A 24,003-nucleotide genomic window follows, 5' to 3' on the forward strand; every position below is an offset into this window, starting at 1 on the left:
GCAGGGGCCAGACAACCTGGGAAGAGTTTTGCCACTGCTGGCCGTAAGCACCCTAGGAAGTGTCCTAAGAGCCACACCCAAGGGATAGTAGCTCCACTGTGACTGCTGGGTGGCTGGAACCCTGGGGCACTGCTGAGCTAGACCACCACTGCACTGTGGACACCATACGGTCGCTGGGAACTCCCTTAGCATGTTGGCACAGAGCGAGCTTCTGTTACTTTTCTCTCACTTTGGACTCACGCAGAAGGCTGGAACCCAAGGCCTCAATGTGCCAATGATAAAATAAGCTCAGTCACCTCTTTCGCTATTCCAAGCTGAATAATCCTGCTTAACCAGGTCATGAGCTAACATATCACCACCTCACCCATGCATCTACTAACACACAAAACTGGTTTCCAAAGTTTATTAAAAATCAAAGAATAGAAAAACTTTACATAAAAATATGTCAATTTTAGCTTCCACATTGTTGTCCACACACAAAAGAAAATCAAAACATGATATCTTTTTGTTAACCTGCAGCACGTGACCACAGTGGCAGCCAGACCAATTCATTTGGTTCACCATGACGGGAACGGACATGGTACCTGTGTCTCCGAATGGAGCTTTAAAACACGCACCTACGGGACACTCACTGTCCCCACAATGGTTTCCTTAATGTAGGTTTACAGTCAGTATTGCTAACGCGTAGAGATTAGTACAGGCCTATAGATCAGTGTTTATAAATATTCTCTATCAATAGGTTCACAATTTAAATATTTTTAAATATTCTGGGTGACTCCGATCGTCACGAGCTGCAGATCACGAGCTGCTGATCACGAGCTGCTGCTCTGGAAGGCTTCCTGGACACCGCAGCAGCAGGCGGCAGCACTGACGACAGGGCCGGTCCTGCTTCAGAGGCAGACCCTGACCCGTGGAGCTGGTCCTCGTCGGGTGTCACTGCGGTCAGACATCAGTCTAGAACTTCCCACCACCAGGTATCAATCAGATGTCATGGCCGTTGGCTTCTTTCCTCGACACTCTCCACTAGTGGGCTTCAAAGACCAATCTACCTTAGTGTTTATTTAGTAGGGCCAGAACCCATTTTAAAATCAGGAAGTCAGAGGGCCTACAGGACACAAACCAACTCCCAGGACAACTGTGGTGCTCCCAAAACTCAGGGTCAGGCAGAATGGATATAATCTTGTTCAAAAAAAGGTAACAAAGACAGTGGTTGTGGCAGAATACACTTGCATAGTATACCTGTATGCTTCTGACAGCGGCCCCAGCTGCCCGGCCACCCTGGCTGTGCTCTCCTGTGATACGTTAGGTGCTCCCCTGGCGCGCTGGCAGCGCAGGTGCTTCTCAGGTATTTGCTCTTAACAGAACGAATGCATACTGCTATGCAGATTCCTCCACGGAATCAACGGAATTCCTTTCTCCACATTCCTAAAACTGGGTGCCATTGTCTGTAATGATATCCATCAACCCACCATTACAGGCCATGCCACTAAAACTGACTGACGCTTCCCACGTTCACATCTAAGATTTTATAATGTGACAACCTTTTCACTCCTTAGAAAGTTATACTTCTGGCACTTTAAATGCTGGGTTTGTTGTCTAGTTTAAAAGAACCAAAAGCAAAAATGTTAGAACTCCTGGTCAGAGCAGGTAGCACCTGGGGCTTGAGGAAGGGCCCCTGGGGTGCTGGTCAGAGGCGGTTTCCCTGCATCTGACCAAGAGAAAGACGTAAAAGTAAAACTCCAAACCCTCTGTGGTGTTCGTAATGATGCTCATCAGACAACCAGCCAACACGATGAACCCAACTTAGAAAATGTAACTTGGGAAAGGATCTAAGCTTGTTTAAAAAAATTCCCTCTTCCCTTAAATATAACTTATGTGAAAATATGAAATTAAATAAAAAATATTTGAGTTATTGCACAAATCATAAGTTTTCAATATTTACATAGAAAAACAGTTCTGAAGTTTCAAACAAAACTTGAGGGCAGTAAAACACGGCCTCCAGCCCTGCGCGCTGGGGAAGACGGAATGGCGGCTCCCGGCTGACGACAGGAAACGAAAACCCCACCCGCAAAGGACCCACACGGCTACTGCAGAGAGTGGCCCGCATCCCAGCGGTCCTGAGCCGGCGCTGCTGGGCTGGGCGGGGGCTCCTGGAAGGCGCAGTGCACCCCTTTCTGGTGAGGCTCCGCGGGCGCCACAGGGGCTGTTCTTTAAAATGGACGCGACCACCACACAAAGACATGCAGAGTGATCAGCCAGGTGCTGGGCAGCCACGTCGCAGGTGCTAGATGTTGGTCTCGGCTCCCCGTGGTGCCGAGGCCACTGGGCAGTCTGGAGGTGCGCGCACAGCCAGGAGCCATTATCTGCTGAGACTCACGGGAAGGCTGTCCCTGGTGTGCGCATGCTTTTTCCTCCTCCAGCCAGTGCGGTTATACTGGTGGTGTCCCCGGTTGCCCACAGGGGGCCGCACGCCTCCGCTGCCCACAGAGCTGTAGCCACCACCTTGGGCATGGCTGTGGGAGCCTTTCATGGACAGTTTCATTCCGTTGTGCTGCTGGAGGGAAAAAGAGGAAAGCAGTGTGGGAGCACCACACACACACAGGCCCACCGAGACCCTCCCAGTGGAGCCCTGAGAGGCCCAGTCCTCAGGCAGCACACTCGAGCGCCCACGAGCACCCTCCATCTCCAGTGGCAGGAAGTCACCAAGTAGAAAGGGAGAATATACAATGCCTAACGCACCACCCTGCCATGCTGCCCACATGGAAACACTGATGAAGAGAAAAATGGCTTTACTTCCACTGAGTTGAGGGAAGTATGGAGGGCCCATGTCCAACTACACAAATTCATTAGACTCACTTCCAGCTGGTCTGCACACAGGAGCAAGGTCTTGGCCACATCTTCCCTGTCTGCCACCTGGCATCACCCGCCAAGCTGGCACGCCCCTGCCCTCAGGCCTGCTCACTAGTACATGCACATCCAGGGCCTTCCAAGGCACATTCCCTGCACTGCACGGCTCATGGAGCTGGTCTCAGGGCAACTCTGAGCAAAACGAACAGTTGTTCATTGGGAAAGAAGGAAAGCAACCCACACGGGAGTGACAAAGCTGCTTTCCTTCGTCTGACAGGTCCCACAGCCATGAGGGGAAAAACGCCCGCTGCAATGGGGTGGACACAGCCAAGGAGTGCTCGTCACTGAATTACTTAAAGAAAACTAATAATCAGGAATGAATGACACGGGGCCAAGAATAAAGAATTTACCAGTAAAACAGCATTAGATGAGCTAAGAGGGACCGAGGAAGAGGCATGAGGACTAGCAAAGGCACCAAGCATCACCAGCATCCAGGGAAGGCCTCAGACCCTGCAGAGGTCCCCGGAAGGCTGTCCTCCAACACTCAGGTGCACCAAGGAACAAAGAAGACCTGTTTTCTCAGTGCACGCTTCCAATTCCTTGGGCCTGAGAGGCGAGCGGCCAGGGGTGTGCAAGAAGCACTCTGGCCCATGGAGACCAAGTGAGCTGAGCACACCAAACAGGGCTGGGCCATCCAACTACCCCTACTGACCTCCACTGGGGACAGGGAAGATTAAACTAGGAGATTAAAACAGCACTGTGCAGAGGTGTGGCAACAGTGGTTCTTAACTTTGTCTTTTGTTTCTTGAAAACCAAAATATTTAGCAATAAAATGAACTTAAAAAGTAAGTGGGAAAACAGTCTTCATTTTGAACTTTCCTTCTTCAAGTTTTTGTTTTATACTAATCAGTTCAACAAAAGAAGGATGCTTTGGGTGAATAATTACACTATATTACATTTTAAAATAATATTTTAAAAAGTTTTGTTTAGAAAAGAAAGCAAACGTGAAACTGAATGACAGCAAACAAATTCCCTTTTAAAACACTCTCCCTGGGATTCTCTTAAGAGAGGATGCACGCACTAGCCTCTCGGAGCAGACGCAGCAGGTAGGCGTCATAGGCCATGGGCATGTGGGCCCTGTGTGGCACGTACCTTGTGATACAGGTGAGGACTCGACAGTGGGTTGGGGGACGCCGAGGGAATAGCTGGGGAAGACACGTGGTGGACGGCTTTCAAGGACACAGTTCCTTCAACACCTGCCTGTCTGCAAGGAACAGGAGCAACCCCAAGGGTCGGCGGAGGAATAGTGAACCTGGTCTAGGAACAAAACAGAAACATCCCCATGTACAAGTGGAAGCACCAAGTCCCAGTACCACAGCAAAGGCAACAGCTGCACCCAGGCTCGACAGAGCAGCTGTGTCTGTTATAAGCTGTCAGCATTTCCTTTGAATTAGAAAGATCTTATATTCTGAAATAGCAACAATATGAAGTATGCCCAATAATATAACTCGTAAGTTTTAAAACTCATTGAAGACCAAACCAAGATTCAAAAAATTAGTCCTCAGAAAACTGCCACTCAGATCCCTGGTAAATCCCCTGCTCCAATCTGGCTGAACACGGGACAGGACAATAGTGGGCAAAACAGTCCCTGCCTTGGCCCCTCCCCAGCTCTGGACTACTCTACATGGCCCTTGCCCCTCCACCTCAGAGGCATGCTGGTGGGAAGCACTCCCCAACTGCCACCACCTAACCGTCAGGCATCACAGACGCAGGCAGCCCTCCAGTGCAGGGGACCAGCAGCCACAAGCCAGCAGACACCCCCATGGCACTGGCTGCACCTCACTGTAAGCACAGACAGGGGACTCTCACCCGGAGTCTGGCTTCTGGCATGGCCCTTCAATAGACCCACGTTCTCTCTTCTGCAGGGGCTTCACCCTCTGGGGAAATGGGTCACCAGGACAGCAAGCTCTATCCCCAGGGGTCTCTCTGACAACTTAATGTGCACCAACTCTAGCATCTTTTTTCTTTTTCCTTTTTGTTACCAAGGCTTGAACCAAGCAGCTTTAACCACTGAGCAATATCCACGGCCCTTTTTTATTTTGAGACAAGGTCTCTGTTAAGTTGTTGAGGCTGGTTTGAACTCTCAATCCTCTTTCCTCGACCTCCCAAGTTGCTAGGATTACAGGCGAGAGCCACTGCGCCCAGCTCTAACATCATCTGGCTTAGTCCCCAGATTTGGACATCCTGTTTTTTTGAGCTGCACAGGACAGACAACGCATACAAGTGCTTCAAGACAATGCTTTGCTCAATATTCCACTGGAAGGAGGGAGGCCTCAGCCTGTGTGGACACTGCAACAAGCTGCACACTTGGCCTCACTCTACTGGCCTGGGACTGATGGGTAGGTGGCAAACTGGACCAGGGTCTGACGTTCTGTTAGACGACATAGGCTATATGAGGACCAAGCAGCAACAGGAGCATGAGGCTGAAGCTCAGTGGCTGCCAGGGGCTCTCAGAGCCCTGAAGAGGTTGAACAAATGCCTTGTGACACAAGAAGGTCAGATGCCAGGGCCAATGTCATGACCAGGAAAAGGCAACTGAACATCCGGGGCAGAATTCCCTTTGATAGCTTAGGCACATGCTGCGGTCCTGTACGCTGGGTCAGTGAAGGATGGCAGGCTATGTGACACATCTTGAGCAAGGCATGTCACACTCAGTAACAGGTGAGATCATGGAGCTCGTCTTTGAGTGACTGGGAGCCTAGGAGTTCCTCCTGTGAGAACAGATCCCTGTAGAGCCAAACTACTCCAAGAAGAACATCTGCACACACCAATGTCTTTCCAGAAACTGGCCTGCCTTTCCTTCTAAGGAAATCAGTATGCTGGTTTGTACACATTCAATTTATATATAATGGGACAGAGATACAATGAGAGAATTTCTATGAAAAGATAAAAATGCTGACCAAATCGAAATCTGAGAAAGCTCTTCTCCTAATTCAAAAGCATCTCATATCTCCTCTAGTGCCCCTCACAGCTGGGCTCCATCCTGGAAGTAAAGCCATACCTGACTGTTGGTTGTCATGATCAGTGCTCTGGAGGGAGTGGACTGAGGCTTGCCACTGGGCACTGGCAAGGCAGCGGGTAGGCTGGCCATCAGAGCTGCTGGCGCCTGCAGGCTGAACTGGTAAACGCTGGGTGTGGTACAGGGTGGTGTGTCGGAGTCCTGGAGTCCAACACAAAAAAACAACAAGGATTGCTGCTCACAGAGGAGCACTGCCTAGTACAGGTGGGACACAGGGTCTGCTCTGGGAATAAGTAAGCCCTGCTCTGAACAACAGGAGAATGCAGTAGGCCACACTGCCCTCTGGGGGTCTCAGGACTAGAGAGGCCTCGTGAAACACAGAGGACACAGCTGGGTTCCTACTATTTTCATTTCTATACAGGCTTTTTAAAAACTGTTTAAGAAAAGTCCATTGACTTGACTGGAACAGTATCACTGCTCTTGACCAAGAGGTCACATGAGTGACTAGGACCCCAGGTTCTCAAGGGGATGCAGACGCAGGGTGCGTACACACACAAAGAAGGATGCAGACTCAGGGTGCACACACACATACACACACGCACAAGGAGATGCATACTTGGGGTGCACCCACACATATACATGCACGCACACAGAGGGATGCAGACTCAGGGTGCACATACATACACACACAAGGGGATGCAGACTCAGGTGCACACATACATACACACACGCACAAGGAGATGAAGATTCAGGGTGTGTGTGTGTGCGCGTGCACTCACAGAAAAACCAAAAGTTCCTAAAACTGAGGAATGGGTTCTGGACTCGTTGGGGCGGGTGCCTACCAAGAACACAAACCATCCAGCAGACACATCAGAAGGTGGTGGAGGGCAAGGTTATACTCACAATGTCACTTCCAGAAAGTGAAGACACAGAGGAAGCAGAGGAGCCTGAAGAGAGGAGCTGGGGACTAGACAGGGACAAAGTCAGGCGCTGGCTATAGGGTGACCCGGGCTCTCGGCTCTGAGTCTGCTCCCCGTTGCACGTAGTGACTCGCTCCTTTATCTTGATCCTGTTGTCTGTCGCAGGGCACAAAGGACGGGTTATGAGAAGAGCAGATGCACACCATCCCGAAGGGCAGCATCAGGCCCTGGTGCCAGCAAGCCCAGGAGAGCTGCCAGTGTGACTGACAAGAGTCCATTCCACGTTTTCATAAATCTAATCTTAACAACTATATTTGATTAGTTACTAGAAAACATTAAAATGTTGTAATAATGTAAATAAATCATCTCCAACTGCAGCTTTTCTGAATTCTAAATACAGATCAAGTTATTTCTCTTTTTTTAAACTGTTATGAAAGGTTTATTTTTTTCATGTCATCATGAAAATTTTATTTTTATTGGTTCTTTCTGTTTATACACGACGGTAGACTCCATTTTGATATAATTATAAAGCATGGACTAAACCTTGTTCTGATTCAGGCCCCTCCCCACCTCTGCCCCCTTCCCTCATCTTTCTGCCATTCACCCAAAGTTATGTTTTTAATTAATTTCTTCTAGATGTACACAATGGTGATATTTAGCACCTGAACTAGGATGTGCTATAAGTATAAATAATCTGTATTTCAAAGAGTTAATGAAAAAAAAGGCTATATAATAATTCAATAATTTTATTTTGATTACATTGAAATGTTAATATTTTAAGATAAGTTGAATAAAATTATTGAAATTAATTTCATCTGTTTCTTTTTATATTTTTAATGCAGCCATTAAAAGTTTTAAATTCTACATGTGGCACACACCATATTTCTACTGAGGAGTGTTGTCTCGAGAGTATTAATGATTACAGAAAAAGACCTAGCTATTTTCTTAGTCCAAAGAACTGACCACAAAGAAACAAAGAAGTACTTGTGCACGAGCACGTGGAATCGCTTCTCACCGAGATCTGGTGCTGCGTGGACTCTGCTGCCCCACTTCTCCTTGATCCACCTCCGGTAGTCGATCACTTCCTGAGTCACTTTGATGATTCTTCCTAGAGTACTGTAAGGGACAAGGTGGACATCAACATGGTACAACAGGCAGCCATGGTCCCTTGAGTAGCTTCTTCATCTCAAGAACAGTGTGCCATCTCAGTAAAGCAGAGATGGTGGGGAAGAGCAAAGGTGGCTTCCAGAAGCATGAAGACTGCAAGAGTAGCTCAAATGCACTGAGACCACAGTGCAGAAAGTGGATCCACACAGGTGACATCCTTGACCCTTCATCTGCTAAGTAAGACAGCTGCTCGAACCCAGGGGAGCTGCTTCCCACCCACAGGGCAACACACATCTAACACTTCCATTTGTGCTGGGCCACTGTCAGTGGAGGGACAGTGCCAAGAGACACTGAGTGCCTGTCACTGGGCCCAGGACTGACCCAAGTACATGTAACCCCATGGTCTCTACCACCACCAGGGCAGGGAGATGCTCCTGGGATAGGCCTCTAAGTCCATCTATGCCATCATCCTCCAGAGGAATGGAAGTAAGGATGCTGTGAGCTACTAAGCTCGAGAACCACATTCTTCCTCCTTTCTATGACCACTCATTTTCCTCCCTCCACCATGGCAACATAAACCAGCATCAGAAAAAATATTTCCGGCTGCCAATAAAGTGTACGTGGCAAAAGTGTTCCACAATGTAGCACAAGGGACATCCACACATGCGGAAGGCAACTGAGGCAAGTGTTCAGATACCTTCACTTAGAAACCGCACGTGCACGCCTAAGGACTGCCCGGAGGGGAGGCACCAGTCCAAAGCTTTAAAAGCCTACTATCATCTCCCAAAACAGTATACCCCAATAAACATCAGTTCCCCAAACATTATCCACAGGCAAATCGACAGCCGCCCTGAGTTCCTGCAAAGGTCTCCCTTCACAAACACGGGCAAGTTCAACTAAACAGGAGTGTGCATCCACTAATAAAGGTCACGGAAGTACAAGACACAGGAAGGGCATAGCTGCCATCCTGTAGGAGCTGAGGGACACAAACACAGGACATCAGCTACCTTTCAGAGTCCCTGTTGGGATAGGACCTGGCGAGCGGTGACACAGCATGACTGAGCACAATGTAGGCGTAGTCAAACACCTGTTTCACCTGCATGGCCCCATAGGAGCTCCGGCCAACATCATTTCCTGTAAAACAAAGGTAAATGTCAAACTCACCACAGACTTGAGCCAGTTTCCAGAAATGTCTCTGAGCTTCTCACAGTGTTATTCGAAGTCAGGCCCAAGCCACCAAAACACTTCCAGCCTCTACCAGCAAAGTGGAGTTGGGCTAACAACAGCACTCCTGGAAACCAGATCTGTGGATGCCTGTCAATCACAGAGTGCAACTCTTGGCAGCCAAGTGCCCAGGGCCCAGCATGAATCAGCGTCCGTGTGGTTGTAGTCTACCGCCAACAGGGAGGTAGACGTCAGCCTCAGGAGGTGTGACAGTTCCTAAAAAGTCTGCTCATTTCCCAGGTGGTAAACACACAAAGAAGCCAAAGGCCACTGAAACAGACCAGCTATGCTGACCTGCTATGATCGATGGCTCCAGCTGTGCACATAGGCACTTCACCCCGAGGACCTTGGGATTCAGTTAAAGGTAGTGGAACGTGAAGGAAGCAATTCTCAGGACAGAAGATTTCAGATATGAATCCTCAGGTGTTGGAAAGAGGGCAAATAGCTAACTCAAACAAGGCCACCACTGAAACCAGCTGCAAGGAGCTCCACGTTCCTAGAGAAAGCGGTTCAACCTCAGAACCATCCTCTTCGCAGCCCAGGCCAAGTACGGACTTTTAAGGAGATGTGTTCCAAGTATTAAAATTTTACCTTTTCTAAATTTAAATTAACCTAGTGATAATGCAGGTTTGTGTTTTTCCTGTACAATTTAAGTGGACACTTGAAGACAATGGAGTCTCCAGTGACAGATCCAACAGACACAGCCACCATTGTCATCATGCCACCAAGAAAATCTGTTCTCCAGACCATAGTACAAGCCACACACTCCAAAATCACAACCAAAGGCAATAGTGTATTTTCTTTCAAATGATTTTTAGGAAATAAATCTCACATCCTAGAAACCGTAAAACAAAATTAAAATAATTACTAAATCTGAAGATGTTAAAACAACAACTGTACAGGAGAAGAACAATAAAAACAGCCAATACAGAGGAAGAACAAACTGTGGTATGTGGGTCAGAAAGGTCTCCCTAGCACACACAACCAGTGAGAAGACAGCCCAGCAGAAAGAGCGAGCACAGGAAAGGAGCACAAAGGGGCGGTGTGCCTGCAGCTGGTGTTTCCACCACCCTTTCTGTCACCTGTCGGCACTGCTTCAATAAGAACACCATTTCAAAAAACATTTGTGGAATTGACAAATAACAATGTATCAAACCCACTGTCATTAAAGAAATGTAAATTAAATAAAAATGTACATCACATGATTTTATCAGGTTGGCAAAGATTAAAAAACTGTTGCCAAAGGAATGAAGACAATAAGCACCCTCAACACACCAAGGGGACCAAGGCTGGGAGGGGCGGAGGCCCAGCCCCAGGTCTTCCACGTGGCCATCCCTAAACTGGATCATGACCTATAGGCAGAGTAGGGTCCGGGCCTGTCAAGTCCAAAGCCAAGTGCAGTCTGTTGTTATGGAATCTATCCCTGAACTCGTAATGGTGAATACTGCTCTTCACACAGGGAAAACTGGAGAAATGGACATCTACAGGGGAGGAGGTCAAAGAAAACTCTGCTTTCCTACTAGATACCCCTGTGAAGTGAATGCTTGTGGTGAATATGTAATGCTTTTGTAATCTAAAAAAAAAAAAAAAAAACTTTTTCTTAATTCTGGCTGATTACAGAATGTAAGAAGTTTAGAAGACAGGAAGCTAATCATAAGAATTAAAGGAATCCTCAAAGTGTGACTATTAACTATGTTGATAGCAGGAGGAACCTGCATCCAGAGCAGACTACCTACCCTGGGCTCTCAGGGCCCAACTTGTCACCCCCACTTGCCAGGGCACCCACGAGGCCTCCCGGCCCCCTGCTGTGTGGAGCAAGGTGCTCTTACCAGGCAGCAGGGGGTCCTCGATACATAGCATCGATGGTCTGTACCCGCTGGTCATGGCTTTCATGATCTCTTCTTTGGCGATATAGGCACCTCCTTCTTTTATTCTAATACCAGTTTTCAAGTAATTAAAATTTCTTCCGTAGAGTTCAAAAAATTCTACGAGAAGCATTCCAAGGTTTTCATCAGCTCTCCGGGCATCAATTCTTGGATGCAACTGTAAAAGCAAGGCAGCCACAATTTGTGTGATTCAAGCAGGGCTGGAAAAAAGGCGGCAGATGATGGAGCAGGCTGCTTAGCAGCCTCTGTAGGGAACCCCTCTCCGGGGCACTCGCTCACACATCAGCCAGGAGAAGTCAGAGCGCCAGGGAGGAGGCACCCAGAGCCTGAACACAACCGGGACCAACTGTCAATAAAGGACGTTGAAAAGAGATCAGATACCCTGCTATGAACATTTTATTACTTTGAAGTTTCGAAATTGGTAATCCATACAAGCAACATCCTATAAACACAGACATCTGATTGGCCTCAAGTTGCCAAATATCGATAAAAACATTGACCACATTCTGCATAATTTAGTCATCTAGATGGTGAATGTACCTTGATAGATTCCAGTCATCTTAATGTCATCATTCTGAAAGAAGACCATTAGGTGGCAGCATTAGATAGAACAGTAACATATCACATAAAACTAGAAGGTACAAGGATGGATTTAAGCTGTGCATAGGTAAGGAGTATTGTATCATAATATTCATGCCATACTCACACCCTGATTGTCATGCAGAAGAGCGCCAGTGCTGGTGTTGCCCCACCCTGTCTTCAAGCTGATCTGTCCCTACCTAAGCTACTGTCGGCTGGCAACTCCTGAGTACACCAATTTAACAGACCCAGAGTTCTCAGCTGCCCCCAGCCTGCATTGCCTACATGCACCAACTGTTATCTGAATGAATTTAGACGCTGATGAAAAGTCCAGCCACACTCTAAGCACTTAGGAGTCATGTGGCCTGTGGCCTTCCTGTGTGAGCTGTGCGGACATAGAGCACTATCATCTGAACAGAAAACTCTGCTGGGCAGCAACCGTCCTACCAACAATGGTTAGGTTACCTCCAAGAAAAGTTGTGGCAGAGGAGGGGATGAAAACACGAGGCTCAGAGCTCCATGAGGTGAAAACAAGAATCTGAATGGCGGTAGCTTCTGAAGATTTGCTTATTTCCACAGTGCAAGCCAAGTTGTCTCACTTCTGCCCCACCCTTAGTCCCTCCTGTCAGTGAAGTCAAATATCTGAGAGCCAGCCTGGCACAGGGTTTAGACACCATGCCCATCAGCTGGAAAATGATCATGGGTGCTACATGGCCCCGCCCCGAGGCAGGCCAGGCTGGGAGCACAGGCAAGGCACTGGGTGAAGGGGCGAGGGCCACAAAGCTGTAACAGGAAGCCTGACAGGCCCCACACAACACACAGTGCAAGTCTAGGCTGTCATTACAACATGGCCACTGAACCAGCCCCAATCAAGACAGAACAGAAGGCTGAGTTCAGCTCAACGTGTCCAAGCACTAGGGAGGGATGGCTGAGAGCCACATTACAAGGACAGCCAGACTAGTTGTATGTGCAGGCAACAGTGGGACTGTCTCCACCCAGCCTCTGTGGATATGCTGGAAGCTACAGGGGCCACAGGCAGTAACACTACAGTCAGTCCTGCTCTCCACTGGTCAGCGGCAATGGGAGACACCAACCCCAGGCAGACAGTCCTCACTGCACACAATCACACATGTAAAACGTGTGGCTACGGGGGCACAGCAGTGTGACTAAGACACAGGCAAGAATGGGTCAAGAATGAAACCCTGGGTGGGGTTGTGGGCAGTGGTAGAGCACTTGCCTAGCAAGTATGAGGCCTGGGTTCAATTCTGAGCACTGCATATAAATAAATGAATAAAATGAAGGTCTGTCAACATCTAAAAAAAAAAATTTAAAAAAAAGAACGAAACTCCCACTCAAGAAACTGTAAGCGAAACAATCAATGCTTTAATGAAGACTCTGCCATGCATTAAAAATCAAAGATAAATCCTATGACATATCCATGAGCTTTAATAATTATATTTTCTATCACATTCGTTACTCAACAAAATAAGGACCATGTATAATTTAGGGCAAAAAATTGATGTTTCATCAATGCTAGAAGATTTGCTCTCAAATTTTTTTCCCCAGATATTTTTTCTTTAGATATTGGTACTGGACTTGATTCTGACATTTTTTTTTCATTATAAATCACATTTGAGTACCATGAAAAACACTTTTAAAAAAAATAAATAAATAAAAGAATGAACACTTTCTTAATGCTGATGACTGAGAGTGTTTTCCTGGGCTCGGACTGACGTGACTCGACTTTGGACCTGGAAGAGCACCCTGTACCCATACAGTGGGTTAGCCAGGAAACAAGCTGCCATGGGGCAGGAAGCAGTGCTGACCTGGAGGGGATGTACCACAGCCAGAAATCTCCTCCTCAAAAAAGAACAGAACTGGGAAGGGAAGGCCAGACCTGTGGGCAACTCAGGAAGCAACCGGTCAGAGCCTCAGAGCCTGCCTCCCACCGTCTTCTCAAGGAAGCGCATACGCACCTGCAGAAAGCTGATGGCCATTAAAATCAGGCTGTACGAGCTGATTCCACCTGTGAAGACTTCATTCAGGTCCCTCTGCAGGAGGAACTGCTTCAACACTAAGATCAAGTAAGGCAGCAGAGAATACTTCTGGAAATTCCAAAGAAGAAGATCGACTGGTTAGTTGATATACCTTTAAGGAAATTTCAGACAGCAAATTTCATGAGAGAAAGCCAAGTTCCACTGATCCTCATCAAGAGTGTGAGTTGATCAGTCTCAATTTTAGGGACCTAAGAACATATTACCCAATGGACTGTGAGCATCTGCAAGTGAAGACCCTTCCCAGGCAGTGATGCCAGGGCAGAGGGGGACCTGCCTGAGGAGCTCCAGGCACAGAGGGGTTAAGTACGTTTGTGCCATAAGGTGAGCAGGGAACGCCGTCACCCCGTGGGCACTGGGGCCTCCAAAATGAATCACTCTAAACTTCCTCATGATTATTCCAACCTCCAAGGACCCTGGGATTAGATGTGTCCATGTGGCACACCAACCTCAGGCAACATCACTTTGCAGGAACAGGAAAGCACACTTCAACAAGCTCTCCAAAATAAGATCAATTTCAGGAAATGGTGATGTAAGAAAAGCAAATCTGAAAAACAGCTATGCTTTCGGAGCATCTATAGGAAAATTGCTGCAGCGTGTGGTCTACATTGTAAAGAGGCCTACATTCAGGTTAAGGTTTTTAACATGTGAAAGAACAAGGACACCCAATGTCAGGCCTCGACTCCCTTGTCTGGATTGTGCCCTGCCAATGACAATACCTTCATGTAATTCTTGATGAACTCTGCTGCCCGGACACCAGTCTCCATGTTAAAGCTGATGTCGACTTTAACTTCAGTCTCCTGATCTGTGAGTTTTATTATCGGTACCTGTAAAGATTTAATTTTAAAAACTATACTTTAATATGCAACATCCTCCATAGTCAGGCTTCAAAATGTCTCCAAAGTTGAAGAGAAGTTTTAGTTTCCTTTCTTATTCCCCAGAAGAGCTTAGACATCATGAATACCAGTTTTTAAAAGGAAAAGAGGCCTTTGTCAGGATTTAACCTCAGTGGTCCCTGAAAACTATATCAAGCCCCAGTATCTAATGGTCACACAGTGGCACTCTTGCTCCGCGTCCCACTCTCCACCCCACCGATGATGACTTTACAGAAAAAAGGGAGGGGGCAGCTCAAGTAGAACAGGTGTCTGATGGAAGGAGGAGGCAGGTGGGAAGGCCCAAACCCACATGAATACACCCCAAGGAGATGCCACACCACAGGCCTGGTGATGGTCCCCCCCTTCTGCTGAGTTTTTGAATACGTTAATAGACACAGTCAACTTCTGGCAATGAGCAGTAACTCTACAGTACTGATGTTTGGATGCTTGTTCCAAATAGACTGTGCCTTAAATAGAGCCTTCACCCATAGGCTCCTGCCCATGATGGCTTTATTGGAGGGTATACAGCAGAGAAGAGCTGCCAGTCAACAGCAGAAACTGGCCCTCAGACAGCAGAGAGAAAGGTACTCAGTAACCAATCTGCTATAGCAGCAGGGCCACTGAGACAGAGAAATTATTACAACAACGACTCAAAGCACTGCCTGTCTTCAGATGCTAGTGATATGGCATGCACAGAGTGAAAATGCATCAAGATGTTCATCTGGTTTTTATTTAAACTCCCTCTCTGCCCAGGGAAAACATCTGACAGAGCGGACGCTGGAGGGAAGTGGAGTACCTTGACCCCACATCATAGTGAGAAGGAATACAACCCAGCCTTAACTCTGACAATCTGCCAGCGCTGTGGGACATCACCACACTGAGAATGAGTGGACGCTCCAGCTCAAGACTGAAATGCCAGTGCACAGCACAGCTCAGCTCAGCTGATGACTGTCACATCACAGGTGAGTGCCCTCCAGGCCCTAAGCTGCTTCCATGTTGAACTGCTATTCCTGAACAAGCCATTCCAATTTCTCCCCAGGGCAAGAGGCTTTCCACATGCAGTGTTAGCAGCAAAAAGTACAGGAAGTTTACTTTCTGGAATATAAATTAGCAGACGGCAATCTCTTCCAAGTCAATCATAAATGTCGGTGTGATCACTGAGATATACACTCCAAAATGGGTGTTCCCTCTGTAGACATGTCTTTCCTTTTCTTATCCACACTCACAAGGGATGTATTCAGTCTGAAGATTCACAAATTTCCACAGTTCAGACTGTCACTAAACCTTTTCTCAGCTAATACCATGAACATAGTAATCATATTTACTCCAGAAATAGAGAACTATGGAAAACACAGCATGGGTTAGTCATTCAGGGAACCAGAGGCTCCTGCAGGGTGAGGAGGCTCCCCCCCAGGCAGAGCCCATACACTCACTGTAGCTTTGTCAAGGACTTTGATGGAACACGGCTCAGCCACGTTGTGCTTCCGTAGGGCTTGTTCCAACAGCTGTAAAGGAGGGCGTTCCCATTTTCCAAAGACCACCAGATCTATATCACTGGGCAGATGAGAAAGCACATATCAACCATGCCTCCCGAGCCACAACACAATCCCATGACATGCACCTCCCTTGGGAACGTGCGGCACAGCTTACGACTATGTGTCATGACGGAGAGCAGAGGATGGAAAGCTTTTCCCAACAACACCAAGTTACCCAGGGGGTTACAAAGAAAACTCCCTCCAAACCACACTGTGCCCATACTTCCCAGCACCCACTCCTGGGCTGCCCACACCTGGCCCAGGGATCTCTGAGTGCCCTGGATCTGCTCAGTACCCCACTGTCCCTGCCAACACCAACCCCAAAATTATGCCATCACAGCCTCTCAGCCTCCAGATGCTAACCAGCCATGGGTAACAGAAACAATCACATGACATTTATTTAAATATCATGAGACCTTAATGAGAAGACACTGAAAATAATGTGAACTTTACATTTTTCTATCATAAAAAAATACTCAAAAAATATTAAGTAGAATTTTGTTTCTTAAGACTTTATTTATTTACTTACTTATTTATTTACTGGTGCTGGGGGTCAAACACAGGGCCTTCTGCATGCTAGGTACGCTGCTCTATACTGAGCTACACACCCAGTCCTTCATTACCACTTCATAAAGCAGTATTTCAAAAACGTCCCCCCAAACCATCAGCAGAGCATTCTCCACTGTGTTTACTCCCATAGTCCCTGCAGTCCCTCCAGAACCTACGCTGTCATGGGATGGGAAACCTGCCTGTGCTGAGGCAGGGCCTTCAGGAGTGGATTAAGGGTTCCGTGTGAAGCGGTCTGCCCCCACCCCACGTGATGATGCAGAGAGACGGTGCTTGTAGATATGGCCTCTGGAGCTCAGACTCCACAGCCTCCACAATCAAAAGCAAATGAACCTGTTGATTATAACTTACTCCATCTCTGGGATTTTGTAACAGCAGCAGAAAATGGACTAAAACCTCTCATTTTTCTTCTGCTTCTCACATCCAGCATTTTTGTTCCCCAACACATTAAGTGTAAGAGGAAATTAAATTTTACTTTCTATCCATTTTCTCCTTGGGCCTCCAAACTTTTCCTTTGGCTGCCATTTTTAGACTTCGATTGACCACCAGGAACCATGTTTCAGCCTTCATGTGCACACGGACACCATCTGCCCCCAGAAGCACGAACAATAACCCGTGCAGTGCGATCTGCTACTCACCTTGTTGGAAGGTAGAGACCTGTGCTAAAGCTGCCAAATATCTGCACCTGAAAGAAAGTGGAGCTCTGTTAAAACAGGCACCACAATTCAGTAGGCAGACTTCCCAAAAGGCCTCACTATGCTCTAGGTAAATAGTAAAGCACCTTGGAAATTGAGGAGAGTGAATAAGTGAAAATCCTACAACCAACAAGAAAATTCCTTGTCTTTGTATTAAAGACCAGCCCCAGAAATATTTTTAGGATTCAATATTAAAGAGATGAAATCACTATGGTCCTTGAAAAAAAAACAAAAAAACATTATATATATATCAACTCGCAGATGCAGACTTCCCCAAAGCCTGTTTCCAACCTTCCAGTAATTTCTCAAAGCCACAGTTACAGTACCGGGTAGGGCTCTGTTCTAGGGCACTGAAGCTTACAGCCTTATTTAAGCAATTGTATTGCTTTAAAAGAGATGCTGCCCTTGCCCACTAAGCATGTATGCAGCTTGGCAGCAGGGCTCCGACCAGCAGACGGTCACCCTTCCCTGTGCAGGTCAGGTCATTGGTAGGCCAGGCTGATGGTCAGAACAGGAGGCCTGAGGGTCATCAGCAACCTGGTCAGGGGCACAAGCTCTCCCATCACCCACAATCTTCCTTTAATCAACACCTGGACGTTCACGGGAAAGCAAGGTGAGAAATACTTGCAGTGGTCACAAACTGTGCCATATGCCTTCAGGTTGATGGGACAGAGGCTGGGTTGGGGAAGGGGATAAGCTCTCCAGCCTCTAGGTGAATTTAATGCAAGAACAACCTTCACACAGTTTTAAAAAACAATCCCTCAGGCCACGGGTCCTGTGTGTGCACCAGTGAGCTGCATGCAGGGCGGAGGGCTGGCACTGGAGCAGGAGCAGTGAAACGCACCCTCCCCGGACAGCCTGGAGGGCCACCTGGCTGTGAGAAACCCCAGTCTGTGCAGCCAGCTGACAGGAACAGCTGCGGCGGACCTGAATGTGCTGTGTGACACCCAAGATACCCACATCAGCCGTTGGCCAGAGGTCTTTGACTACAGTTTCGATCCGCTTCACCACCTCCCTTCTCATGGCTGCTTCTTCAGGACAAGGGGACATGAAGTTATAAAAGTCAATTATTTCCTCATGAAGTCTGGTGAATAAAAGAGAAAACATCCTAGAGTTACAATTACACTCAAATGTTTCCCATTGCATTAGATCAGTATGGCATGAACACATATTTCTGGTCACAACCCTGTTTCTTTCCTCCTCTGAAAATCTAATGAAGTGAAACTCTGGTGGATGAAATTACACTGAATGATTCAGTACCTCAGCTTAACACACGGGAATTGGGTCAATACCAAATATCAATACATTTCCAATTGGTCTTTAAAAGATACATTAAAAAAAAATGTTAACGACTTTACATTAAAAATGAAAGAATTACATATACAAAAAAAGACAGGCTTACAAGGTATACAGGGCAGCACAGGAGATGGCCAAAGGTGGGACCCAGCCCCAGGCCCCATCAGCACCTCCCTAGGTGCTGCACACTAAGGAGCATCGAAGGCCTGAGAGAAGAACAGGACATGTGTCCCTGGGAGCCCTTGAGCCCATCACAGCAGACACGGTTTGCCAGAACCTGCTGACACTCTGCTGAGTCGTGTGTCGATACATCACCTCCCGTCACAGAGCAGCAGACACTGGAGGCGGCAAGCACTTGGTCTAACGCACACCCAGCATTTGCTCCTCAGGCTTGAGTGAGGAGGGGACAACCCAGTGGGAGTAGCCAGCTCTACACCATGAGAAGTGAGATTCGAGGACCACCTCGCACCTCCACAGTGGACTTCAAGTAGCCAGCCCCGCAGTGGATGGCACCAGCCTGTGGAGTGAGGTAAGGGGCAAGCTGGCAGAAAGACAGGACTATCGACCTTTTCAACTTTAAGAGACTAATTAGAGATGGGAAGAGGCAAAGCAATCCAATCTGAGGACTTACACCAAATCAAATCCACCTGTTTCTGTTTGATTAACAAAGCAAATAGTAAAAGACAAAAATAAAATGTGATCAGCTCCACAGCTAGAAAAACGGTCTGCATAGAGCAGGGAATAGTTTTGACAGAACCTATTAAGCCAAGCTAGACAGGCAACTGACTGACATCACCTTGTTTCACAGTCTGAGGCTTATTCAAGGTTAATTTCAACCATCTCTCACCCAAGTATCCTCTGCCCCTGAAAACACCCTTTGAAGTCATCCCTCCAAAGACCCCAAAGGAAGCTTACAGGCTGGTCAGGCCTACTCCATGAGGAAGAATGCAAATACTGGAGGCCCTTCTTCACTGCAGGGCCATAGTGTCAGGCCATCCTGAGACCTGATTCCATCTCATTTAACTTTAAAAAAAAAAAAAAAAGGAAAGAAACCCTCACCCAGGCACATTCTTGATGCAAAGCCACAAGCCATTTTTAATAAATCCAGAAAGGTAGAACTCATACAACATTAAACCATGTTTTCCAAATTATATGTCAAACTGTAAACTCTCAGAGTAGAGCTTCCATCTTCTCACAGCTACTGAGTACCAACCACACAGTAGGCCCTGGTCTTCCTCCTCCATGGCATACTCCTCAAAAGCAGTGCCACCTCAATTGGAAGTGTTTCCTAATTCCTGCCATTTAGAAATGTTAGCAGGACAGCTATGCCCAGCCAGAAGGCCAACAGCCATAGCTGGAGGAGCTGCAGGCCACCATCTCTGTCAGCAAGGTGTCTGGCGGGGTGCCCTTCAACTTCAGACTCACTGTCACTGCAGAGCTCAGCAGGGAGGCAGCCCTGGGCTCTCCATGAGAATAGCACAACCAGGGCCATCAGAAGGCACATCTCTCCTGTGCCTTTCAGCCCCATGCTAAGGACCACAGGACTAAGGAATCTAGAGGCATGTTAGAAAGACACAGGCTGAAAATAATCAAACACCTGGCCCAGAGTCCAGTGTGCTAAATTCTATCCATATCCCAGGGATTTACCGCATCAAAACAGCCAGTAAACAGGGCACCCCAACAGGCCAAAGCACCCCTCCAGGTCTCCACCTGCGGAGCAGAATGTGCTATCAACCTTCTTTTAAGTTGTGTCTGAAATCACAACAATGTCAATCAGTCTCTCCTCCGTGCTGCCCAGGCCTCCTCAGACACAGCCCCCACCATCAGCCCCATCCCTGACACTCGGGAGAGGGAAGTGCGCAAGGTGACTGACACCTGCTACCCTCCACAGCAGACATGACGCGACTGATGCTGCCCTGGGTGTGTTTGATCAGATGTCTGCTTGCTTGCTGGGCCAAGAACAGGTGGCCTAGCACTTGTGCGACAGCAAGACCAGCCTGCCCACGTGCCCAGAGGAACAGAGGCCGCCTGACTTCAAGCGTTGTGTCCTCCCAATAAGATATGACAATCACCACACCTTTTTGAAATCTGCAATAAATGAAGCCTAGACATGAGCTACTGCTGTAAGGAATATGAAGCAGAGTCAAGAATATTTGGTGTTCTCAGAATAGAATGGACAACACTGGGGGCCTGCCTCGGGTTGTCTGTAGGATGAGGGAGCCAGGCAAGAGGACTCGGGCGCTGTTTACTGGGACACAAAGGACTGGGGAATTTGACTTATGCTGACAGCCAAGACAGAGAAGGGACTGGAAAGTCTGAAGGGCTCTCTGGCTGCCTCACTTGTGAAACCTGGAGGGTTGCTGGGTGGAGACCCAGGTAGCCAGTGGCACAGTGGAGAAGCAGCATGGAACCGGAGCAATTGAACAAAACTACACCTCTGCCCAAGCCGCCATATCCCTCCCCAGGCCCTCGCTTCTTGCCAGCACAGGCTGACAGGCTGGGTCCACCTGCCCCAGGAGGTGACCTCCAGCAGGAGGGCTCGCACCAGACAGTGACAGGCTGCAGTGTGCAGTGTGAAGGACCAGGTCTCCCGTGTGGCCCTGTGGCTGCTGCTCCACGCTGCTCTCAATGGACTATCACGACGGAAGTTCCTTCTATCCCTCCACAGGACGACTTGTCAACAGGAGACCCCCACAGCAAGAACCCTTTTATAAAAATGTGACCAGTACTAAATAAAATATGGGAAATTACCCAGGCAAGAGGCCTGCTCATGTAATCCCAGCAATTTGGGAGGCTGAGGCAGAAGAATCACAAATTCAAGGCCTATCTCAGCAACTTAGTCCCTGTCTCAAAATAAAAAATACACAAATAAAGGCCTGGGGATGTAGCTCAGTGGAAGAGTGCTCCTGGTTTCCATCCCCAGAACCACAAAATAAAATGCTGGGAATTATTTTACTCCATACCGACACTACCAGTAGTTTTTAGGGCATGACACTGTGCTGTCCCTCAGTATCTGTCAGGGCCTGGCTGCAGAACCCAGGATACCAAAGCCCATGGCGGCCCAAGTGGCTTATATAGAATGGTGTGGTGCCTGCATGTGCCCACATACATCCTCCCAGGTGCTCACAGCACCACACAAACACTGCTAAGACCGCAAACACACGTCCATCCACGCTCAGTAGACACACGATCTTCAGAATGCTCTCAATCTGCAGTTGCCTGACTCCACGGATGTGGAACACACAGAGCCAGCCACTTCCACGCTGAGGTGCCACCAGCCATGCAACAAGTGCACTTTTACCAGGCTACGCCTCTCAACACTGGACATACGCACAGGTTCCATTCTCCAAGATGGTCCACAGAACTGTGTTAATGAAAAGTTTTAATCTTTTGCTTCTTCGTCCCACTTAACAAAGCCCCAGGGAATTTCAGTGAGGTGACCTCAGCATGAAACCACACCAGGCCTCCTATCTGCAGACAATGCAGGCATCAAGACCTCCTGGAGTTCAGCTCCAGGCAGCTCACTGACATTCAGTCTCAAAATCAAGATCTGGAGGACACTGCTGGCCTCCAGATCTGCAGCCAGGCTGCTCCCAAGGGAAGCTTCCTGTGGCAGACAGCAGCGCCAAGAAAGAGGGCCTAGGCTGACTGCCTCCTCCTCAGCCTCAGGGGCCAGGGAGCCTGGTGGAGGCCCTGGTGGAGGCCCTGGGAGGACTTCCCAAGTCACTCATGCCTGCCCTTTCCTCTCTCCTGAGTTGTGGAGCACTGACAGATGGTTGGGGCTCCAGGAATGGGGACATCCAGGTAGCCCTGAGAAAGACAGCCAGGTGTGGAGTGAGGTAAGTGGGGCAGGAAGGTGCACTGGAGCCCTGGTGTTTACTGCGTTAATCTCATCTCCATACACTGTGGCCTGACATCCCCCAGCTCTGGCGAATGACCCAGGAAGGTTCTGTGCCTCACGGATGCCTTCTCCAAGAGGCACCAAGCTGCAGGCCAGCTGCAGATGCTGCAGGGCAGAACAAATGGCCGCAGCACCCACCAGGAGCAGAGCTATGCTGCTCTGCAGTGGGCTGGAGCTTCCTGTGGAGTCCTAGGTTTTGTCTTCAGTTTGGGGTTTCTGTCGTGTAGAAAAGGAACCCTGCAAGCAATGGACATATAAGGCAGCAAGATTCTGATGGCTCATTCTGGAGAAGTGAATCCTGGGCTCCAGCAACAGCCCTGCCCACAAGATCAGGTGAGCTTGGAGACTCCTCTGCAGGAAGCCTGCAGACACCTCACAGTGGAGCGAGCCCAGCGCTTCACAGTCTGGTTATTTTAAGGATGGAAATGATGAGACCAGAGGTTTTGGGTGAATTTTAGTTTTTATCATGAAACTATTAGAGAACAATACAAAAACATTACTTTCCAGTATACTTTTGTACTAAAAATTGAAAAACAAACCAACAAAAAAGATAGCTCTCATTTACAATCACTTCCTTAGGGTCCAAACCCATTCAAGAGGTAATAACTGACTTTTCACAATGTTAATAAGTTTCACAAATTTCTGTTTCTAGTACCCAAAAGCAAGATTGACAGCCTCTGATGTCTCTGTATCAAGTGCACGCTCACCGTACGTACTGAGGAAGCCCAAATCTCTGTGCTATTTTAAGAGCAAAGGAAGGACCACAGAGAACCAAACTAAACCACTTAACAGATAATACAGCTATTGACGAAAACAGATGACCACCCCAGGATGACCTTCACCTGCAGAAGCTGAGCTGCTTGGATTAAGTGGTTCCCAAACTGTCCAGGTCTGAATCAAAGCCAATGATGACTGGTTGGTTCTGTGGTGGGCAGCATCCTTCCCCCACTACCCGTACAGGGAAGAACACATTCTGCCCTGGGCTAAGCTGCCTTGTGCCCAACTCCCAGCCCCTGTGGCTCTGACCTCCACTCAGACCAAGCACAATGTGCACCTTGTTCAAAGGTGACTTCTCTGTATTCGACCCAACAAAGACTGGCTGGCAGCTGCGCTGTGGTTAAGTCAGCATGCAGAGAAACAGGGGACAGACCAGAGCCCACAGCCCCAGGAAGGACAACTGAGATTAAATGGCTATGGAGAGAACGGGGCAGAAGGACACGCAGATGGTGAGTGGAGAATCCTGCATGGGGACACATGTGGCTCTGCTCCCTGGGGCAGCTCCTGAAATTCTGCATCCCAAGGGTTCTCTAAGCAAACTACTGGTCAAAGGTCAGGATTCACTCAACATTTCCTTCAGGGAAAAGAAAGGTCAGAAAGAAAGGTGCACCATCCTCCGGAGTGGCCACAGACACGTCAGCCCTAAACCCACAGCCAGGAGCAGGTGCCCCCGAAGGCCACGCTGCAGCTCCCAGCACCCCTGGATCCATGGTCCTTGCTA

The 24,003-nt window shown here is 48.1% G+C and overlaps 1 protein-coding gene across 2 annotated transcripts in view; it reads right to left on the minus strand.

The window, feature by feature from the left end:
• Positions 1–389: 389 nt before the first annotated feature.
• The window catches only part of Tent4a (terminal nucleotidyltransferase 4A), a 40,442-nt gene continuing 16,828 nt past the window's right edge, over positions 390–24,003 (minus strand). Inside the window, exons 2-13 of one of the 2 annotated variants that reach the window (XM_078018483.1) lie at positions 18,269–18,392; positions 17,252–17,298; positions 15,945–16,065; positions 14,356–14,463; positions 13,559–13,687; positions 10,947–11,160; positions 8,901–9,027; positions 7,802–7,902; positions 6,770–6,942; positions 5,909–6,067; positions 4,000–4,164; positions 390–2,551 (exon numbers count right to left, since the gene is read on the minus strand). In XM_078018483.1, coding sequence (XP_077874609.1) covers positions 2,360–2,551; positions 4,000–4,164; positions 5,909–6,067; positions 6,770–6,942; positions 7,802–7,902; positions 8,901–9,027; positions 10,947–11,160; positions 13,559–13,687; positions 14,356–14,463; positions 15,945–16,065; positions 17,252–17,298; positions 18,269–18,392 — 1,660 coding nt within the window. In that variant the 3' untranslated portion in view covers positions 390–2,359. Of the gene's footprint in view, positions 2,555–3,999; positions 4,165–5,908; positions 6,068–6,769; positions 6,943–7,801; positions 7,903–8,900; positions 9,028–10,946; positions 11,161–13,558; positions 13,688–14,355; positions 14,464–15,944; positions 16,066–17,251; positions 17,299–18,268; positions 18,393–24,003 lie in introns of both variants that reach the window. The other variant, XM_005335183.5, reaches the window with a different exon arrangement.

The sequence above is a fragment of the Ictidomys tridecemlineatus genome, chromosome 1, assembly GCF_052094955.1.
Source record: "Ictidomys tridecemlineatus isolate mIctTri1 chromosome 1, mIctTri1.hap1, whole genome shotgun sequence".
In the NCBI taxonomy this organism is placed as follows: Eukaryota; Metazoa; Chordata; class Mammalia; order Rodentia; family Sciuridae; genus Ictidomys; species Ictidomys tridecemlineatus.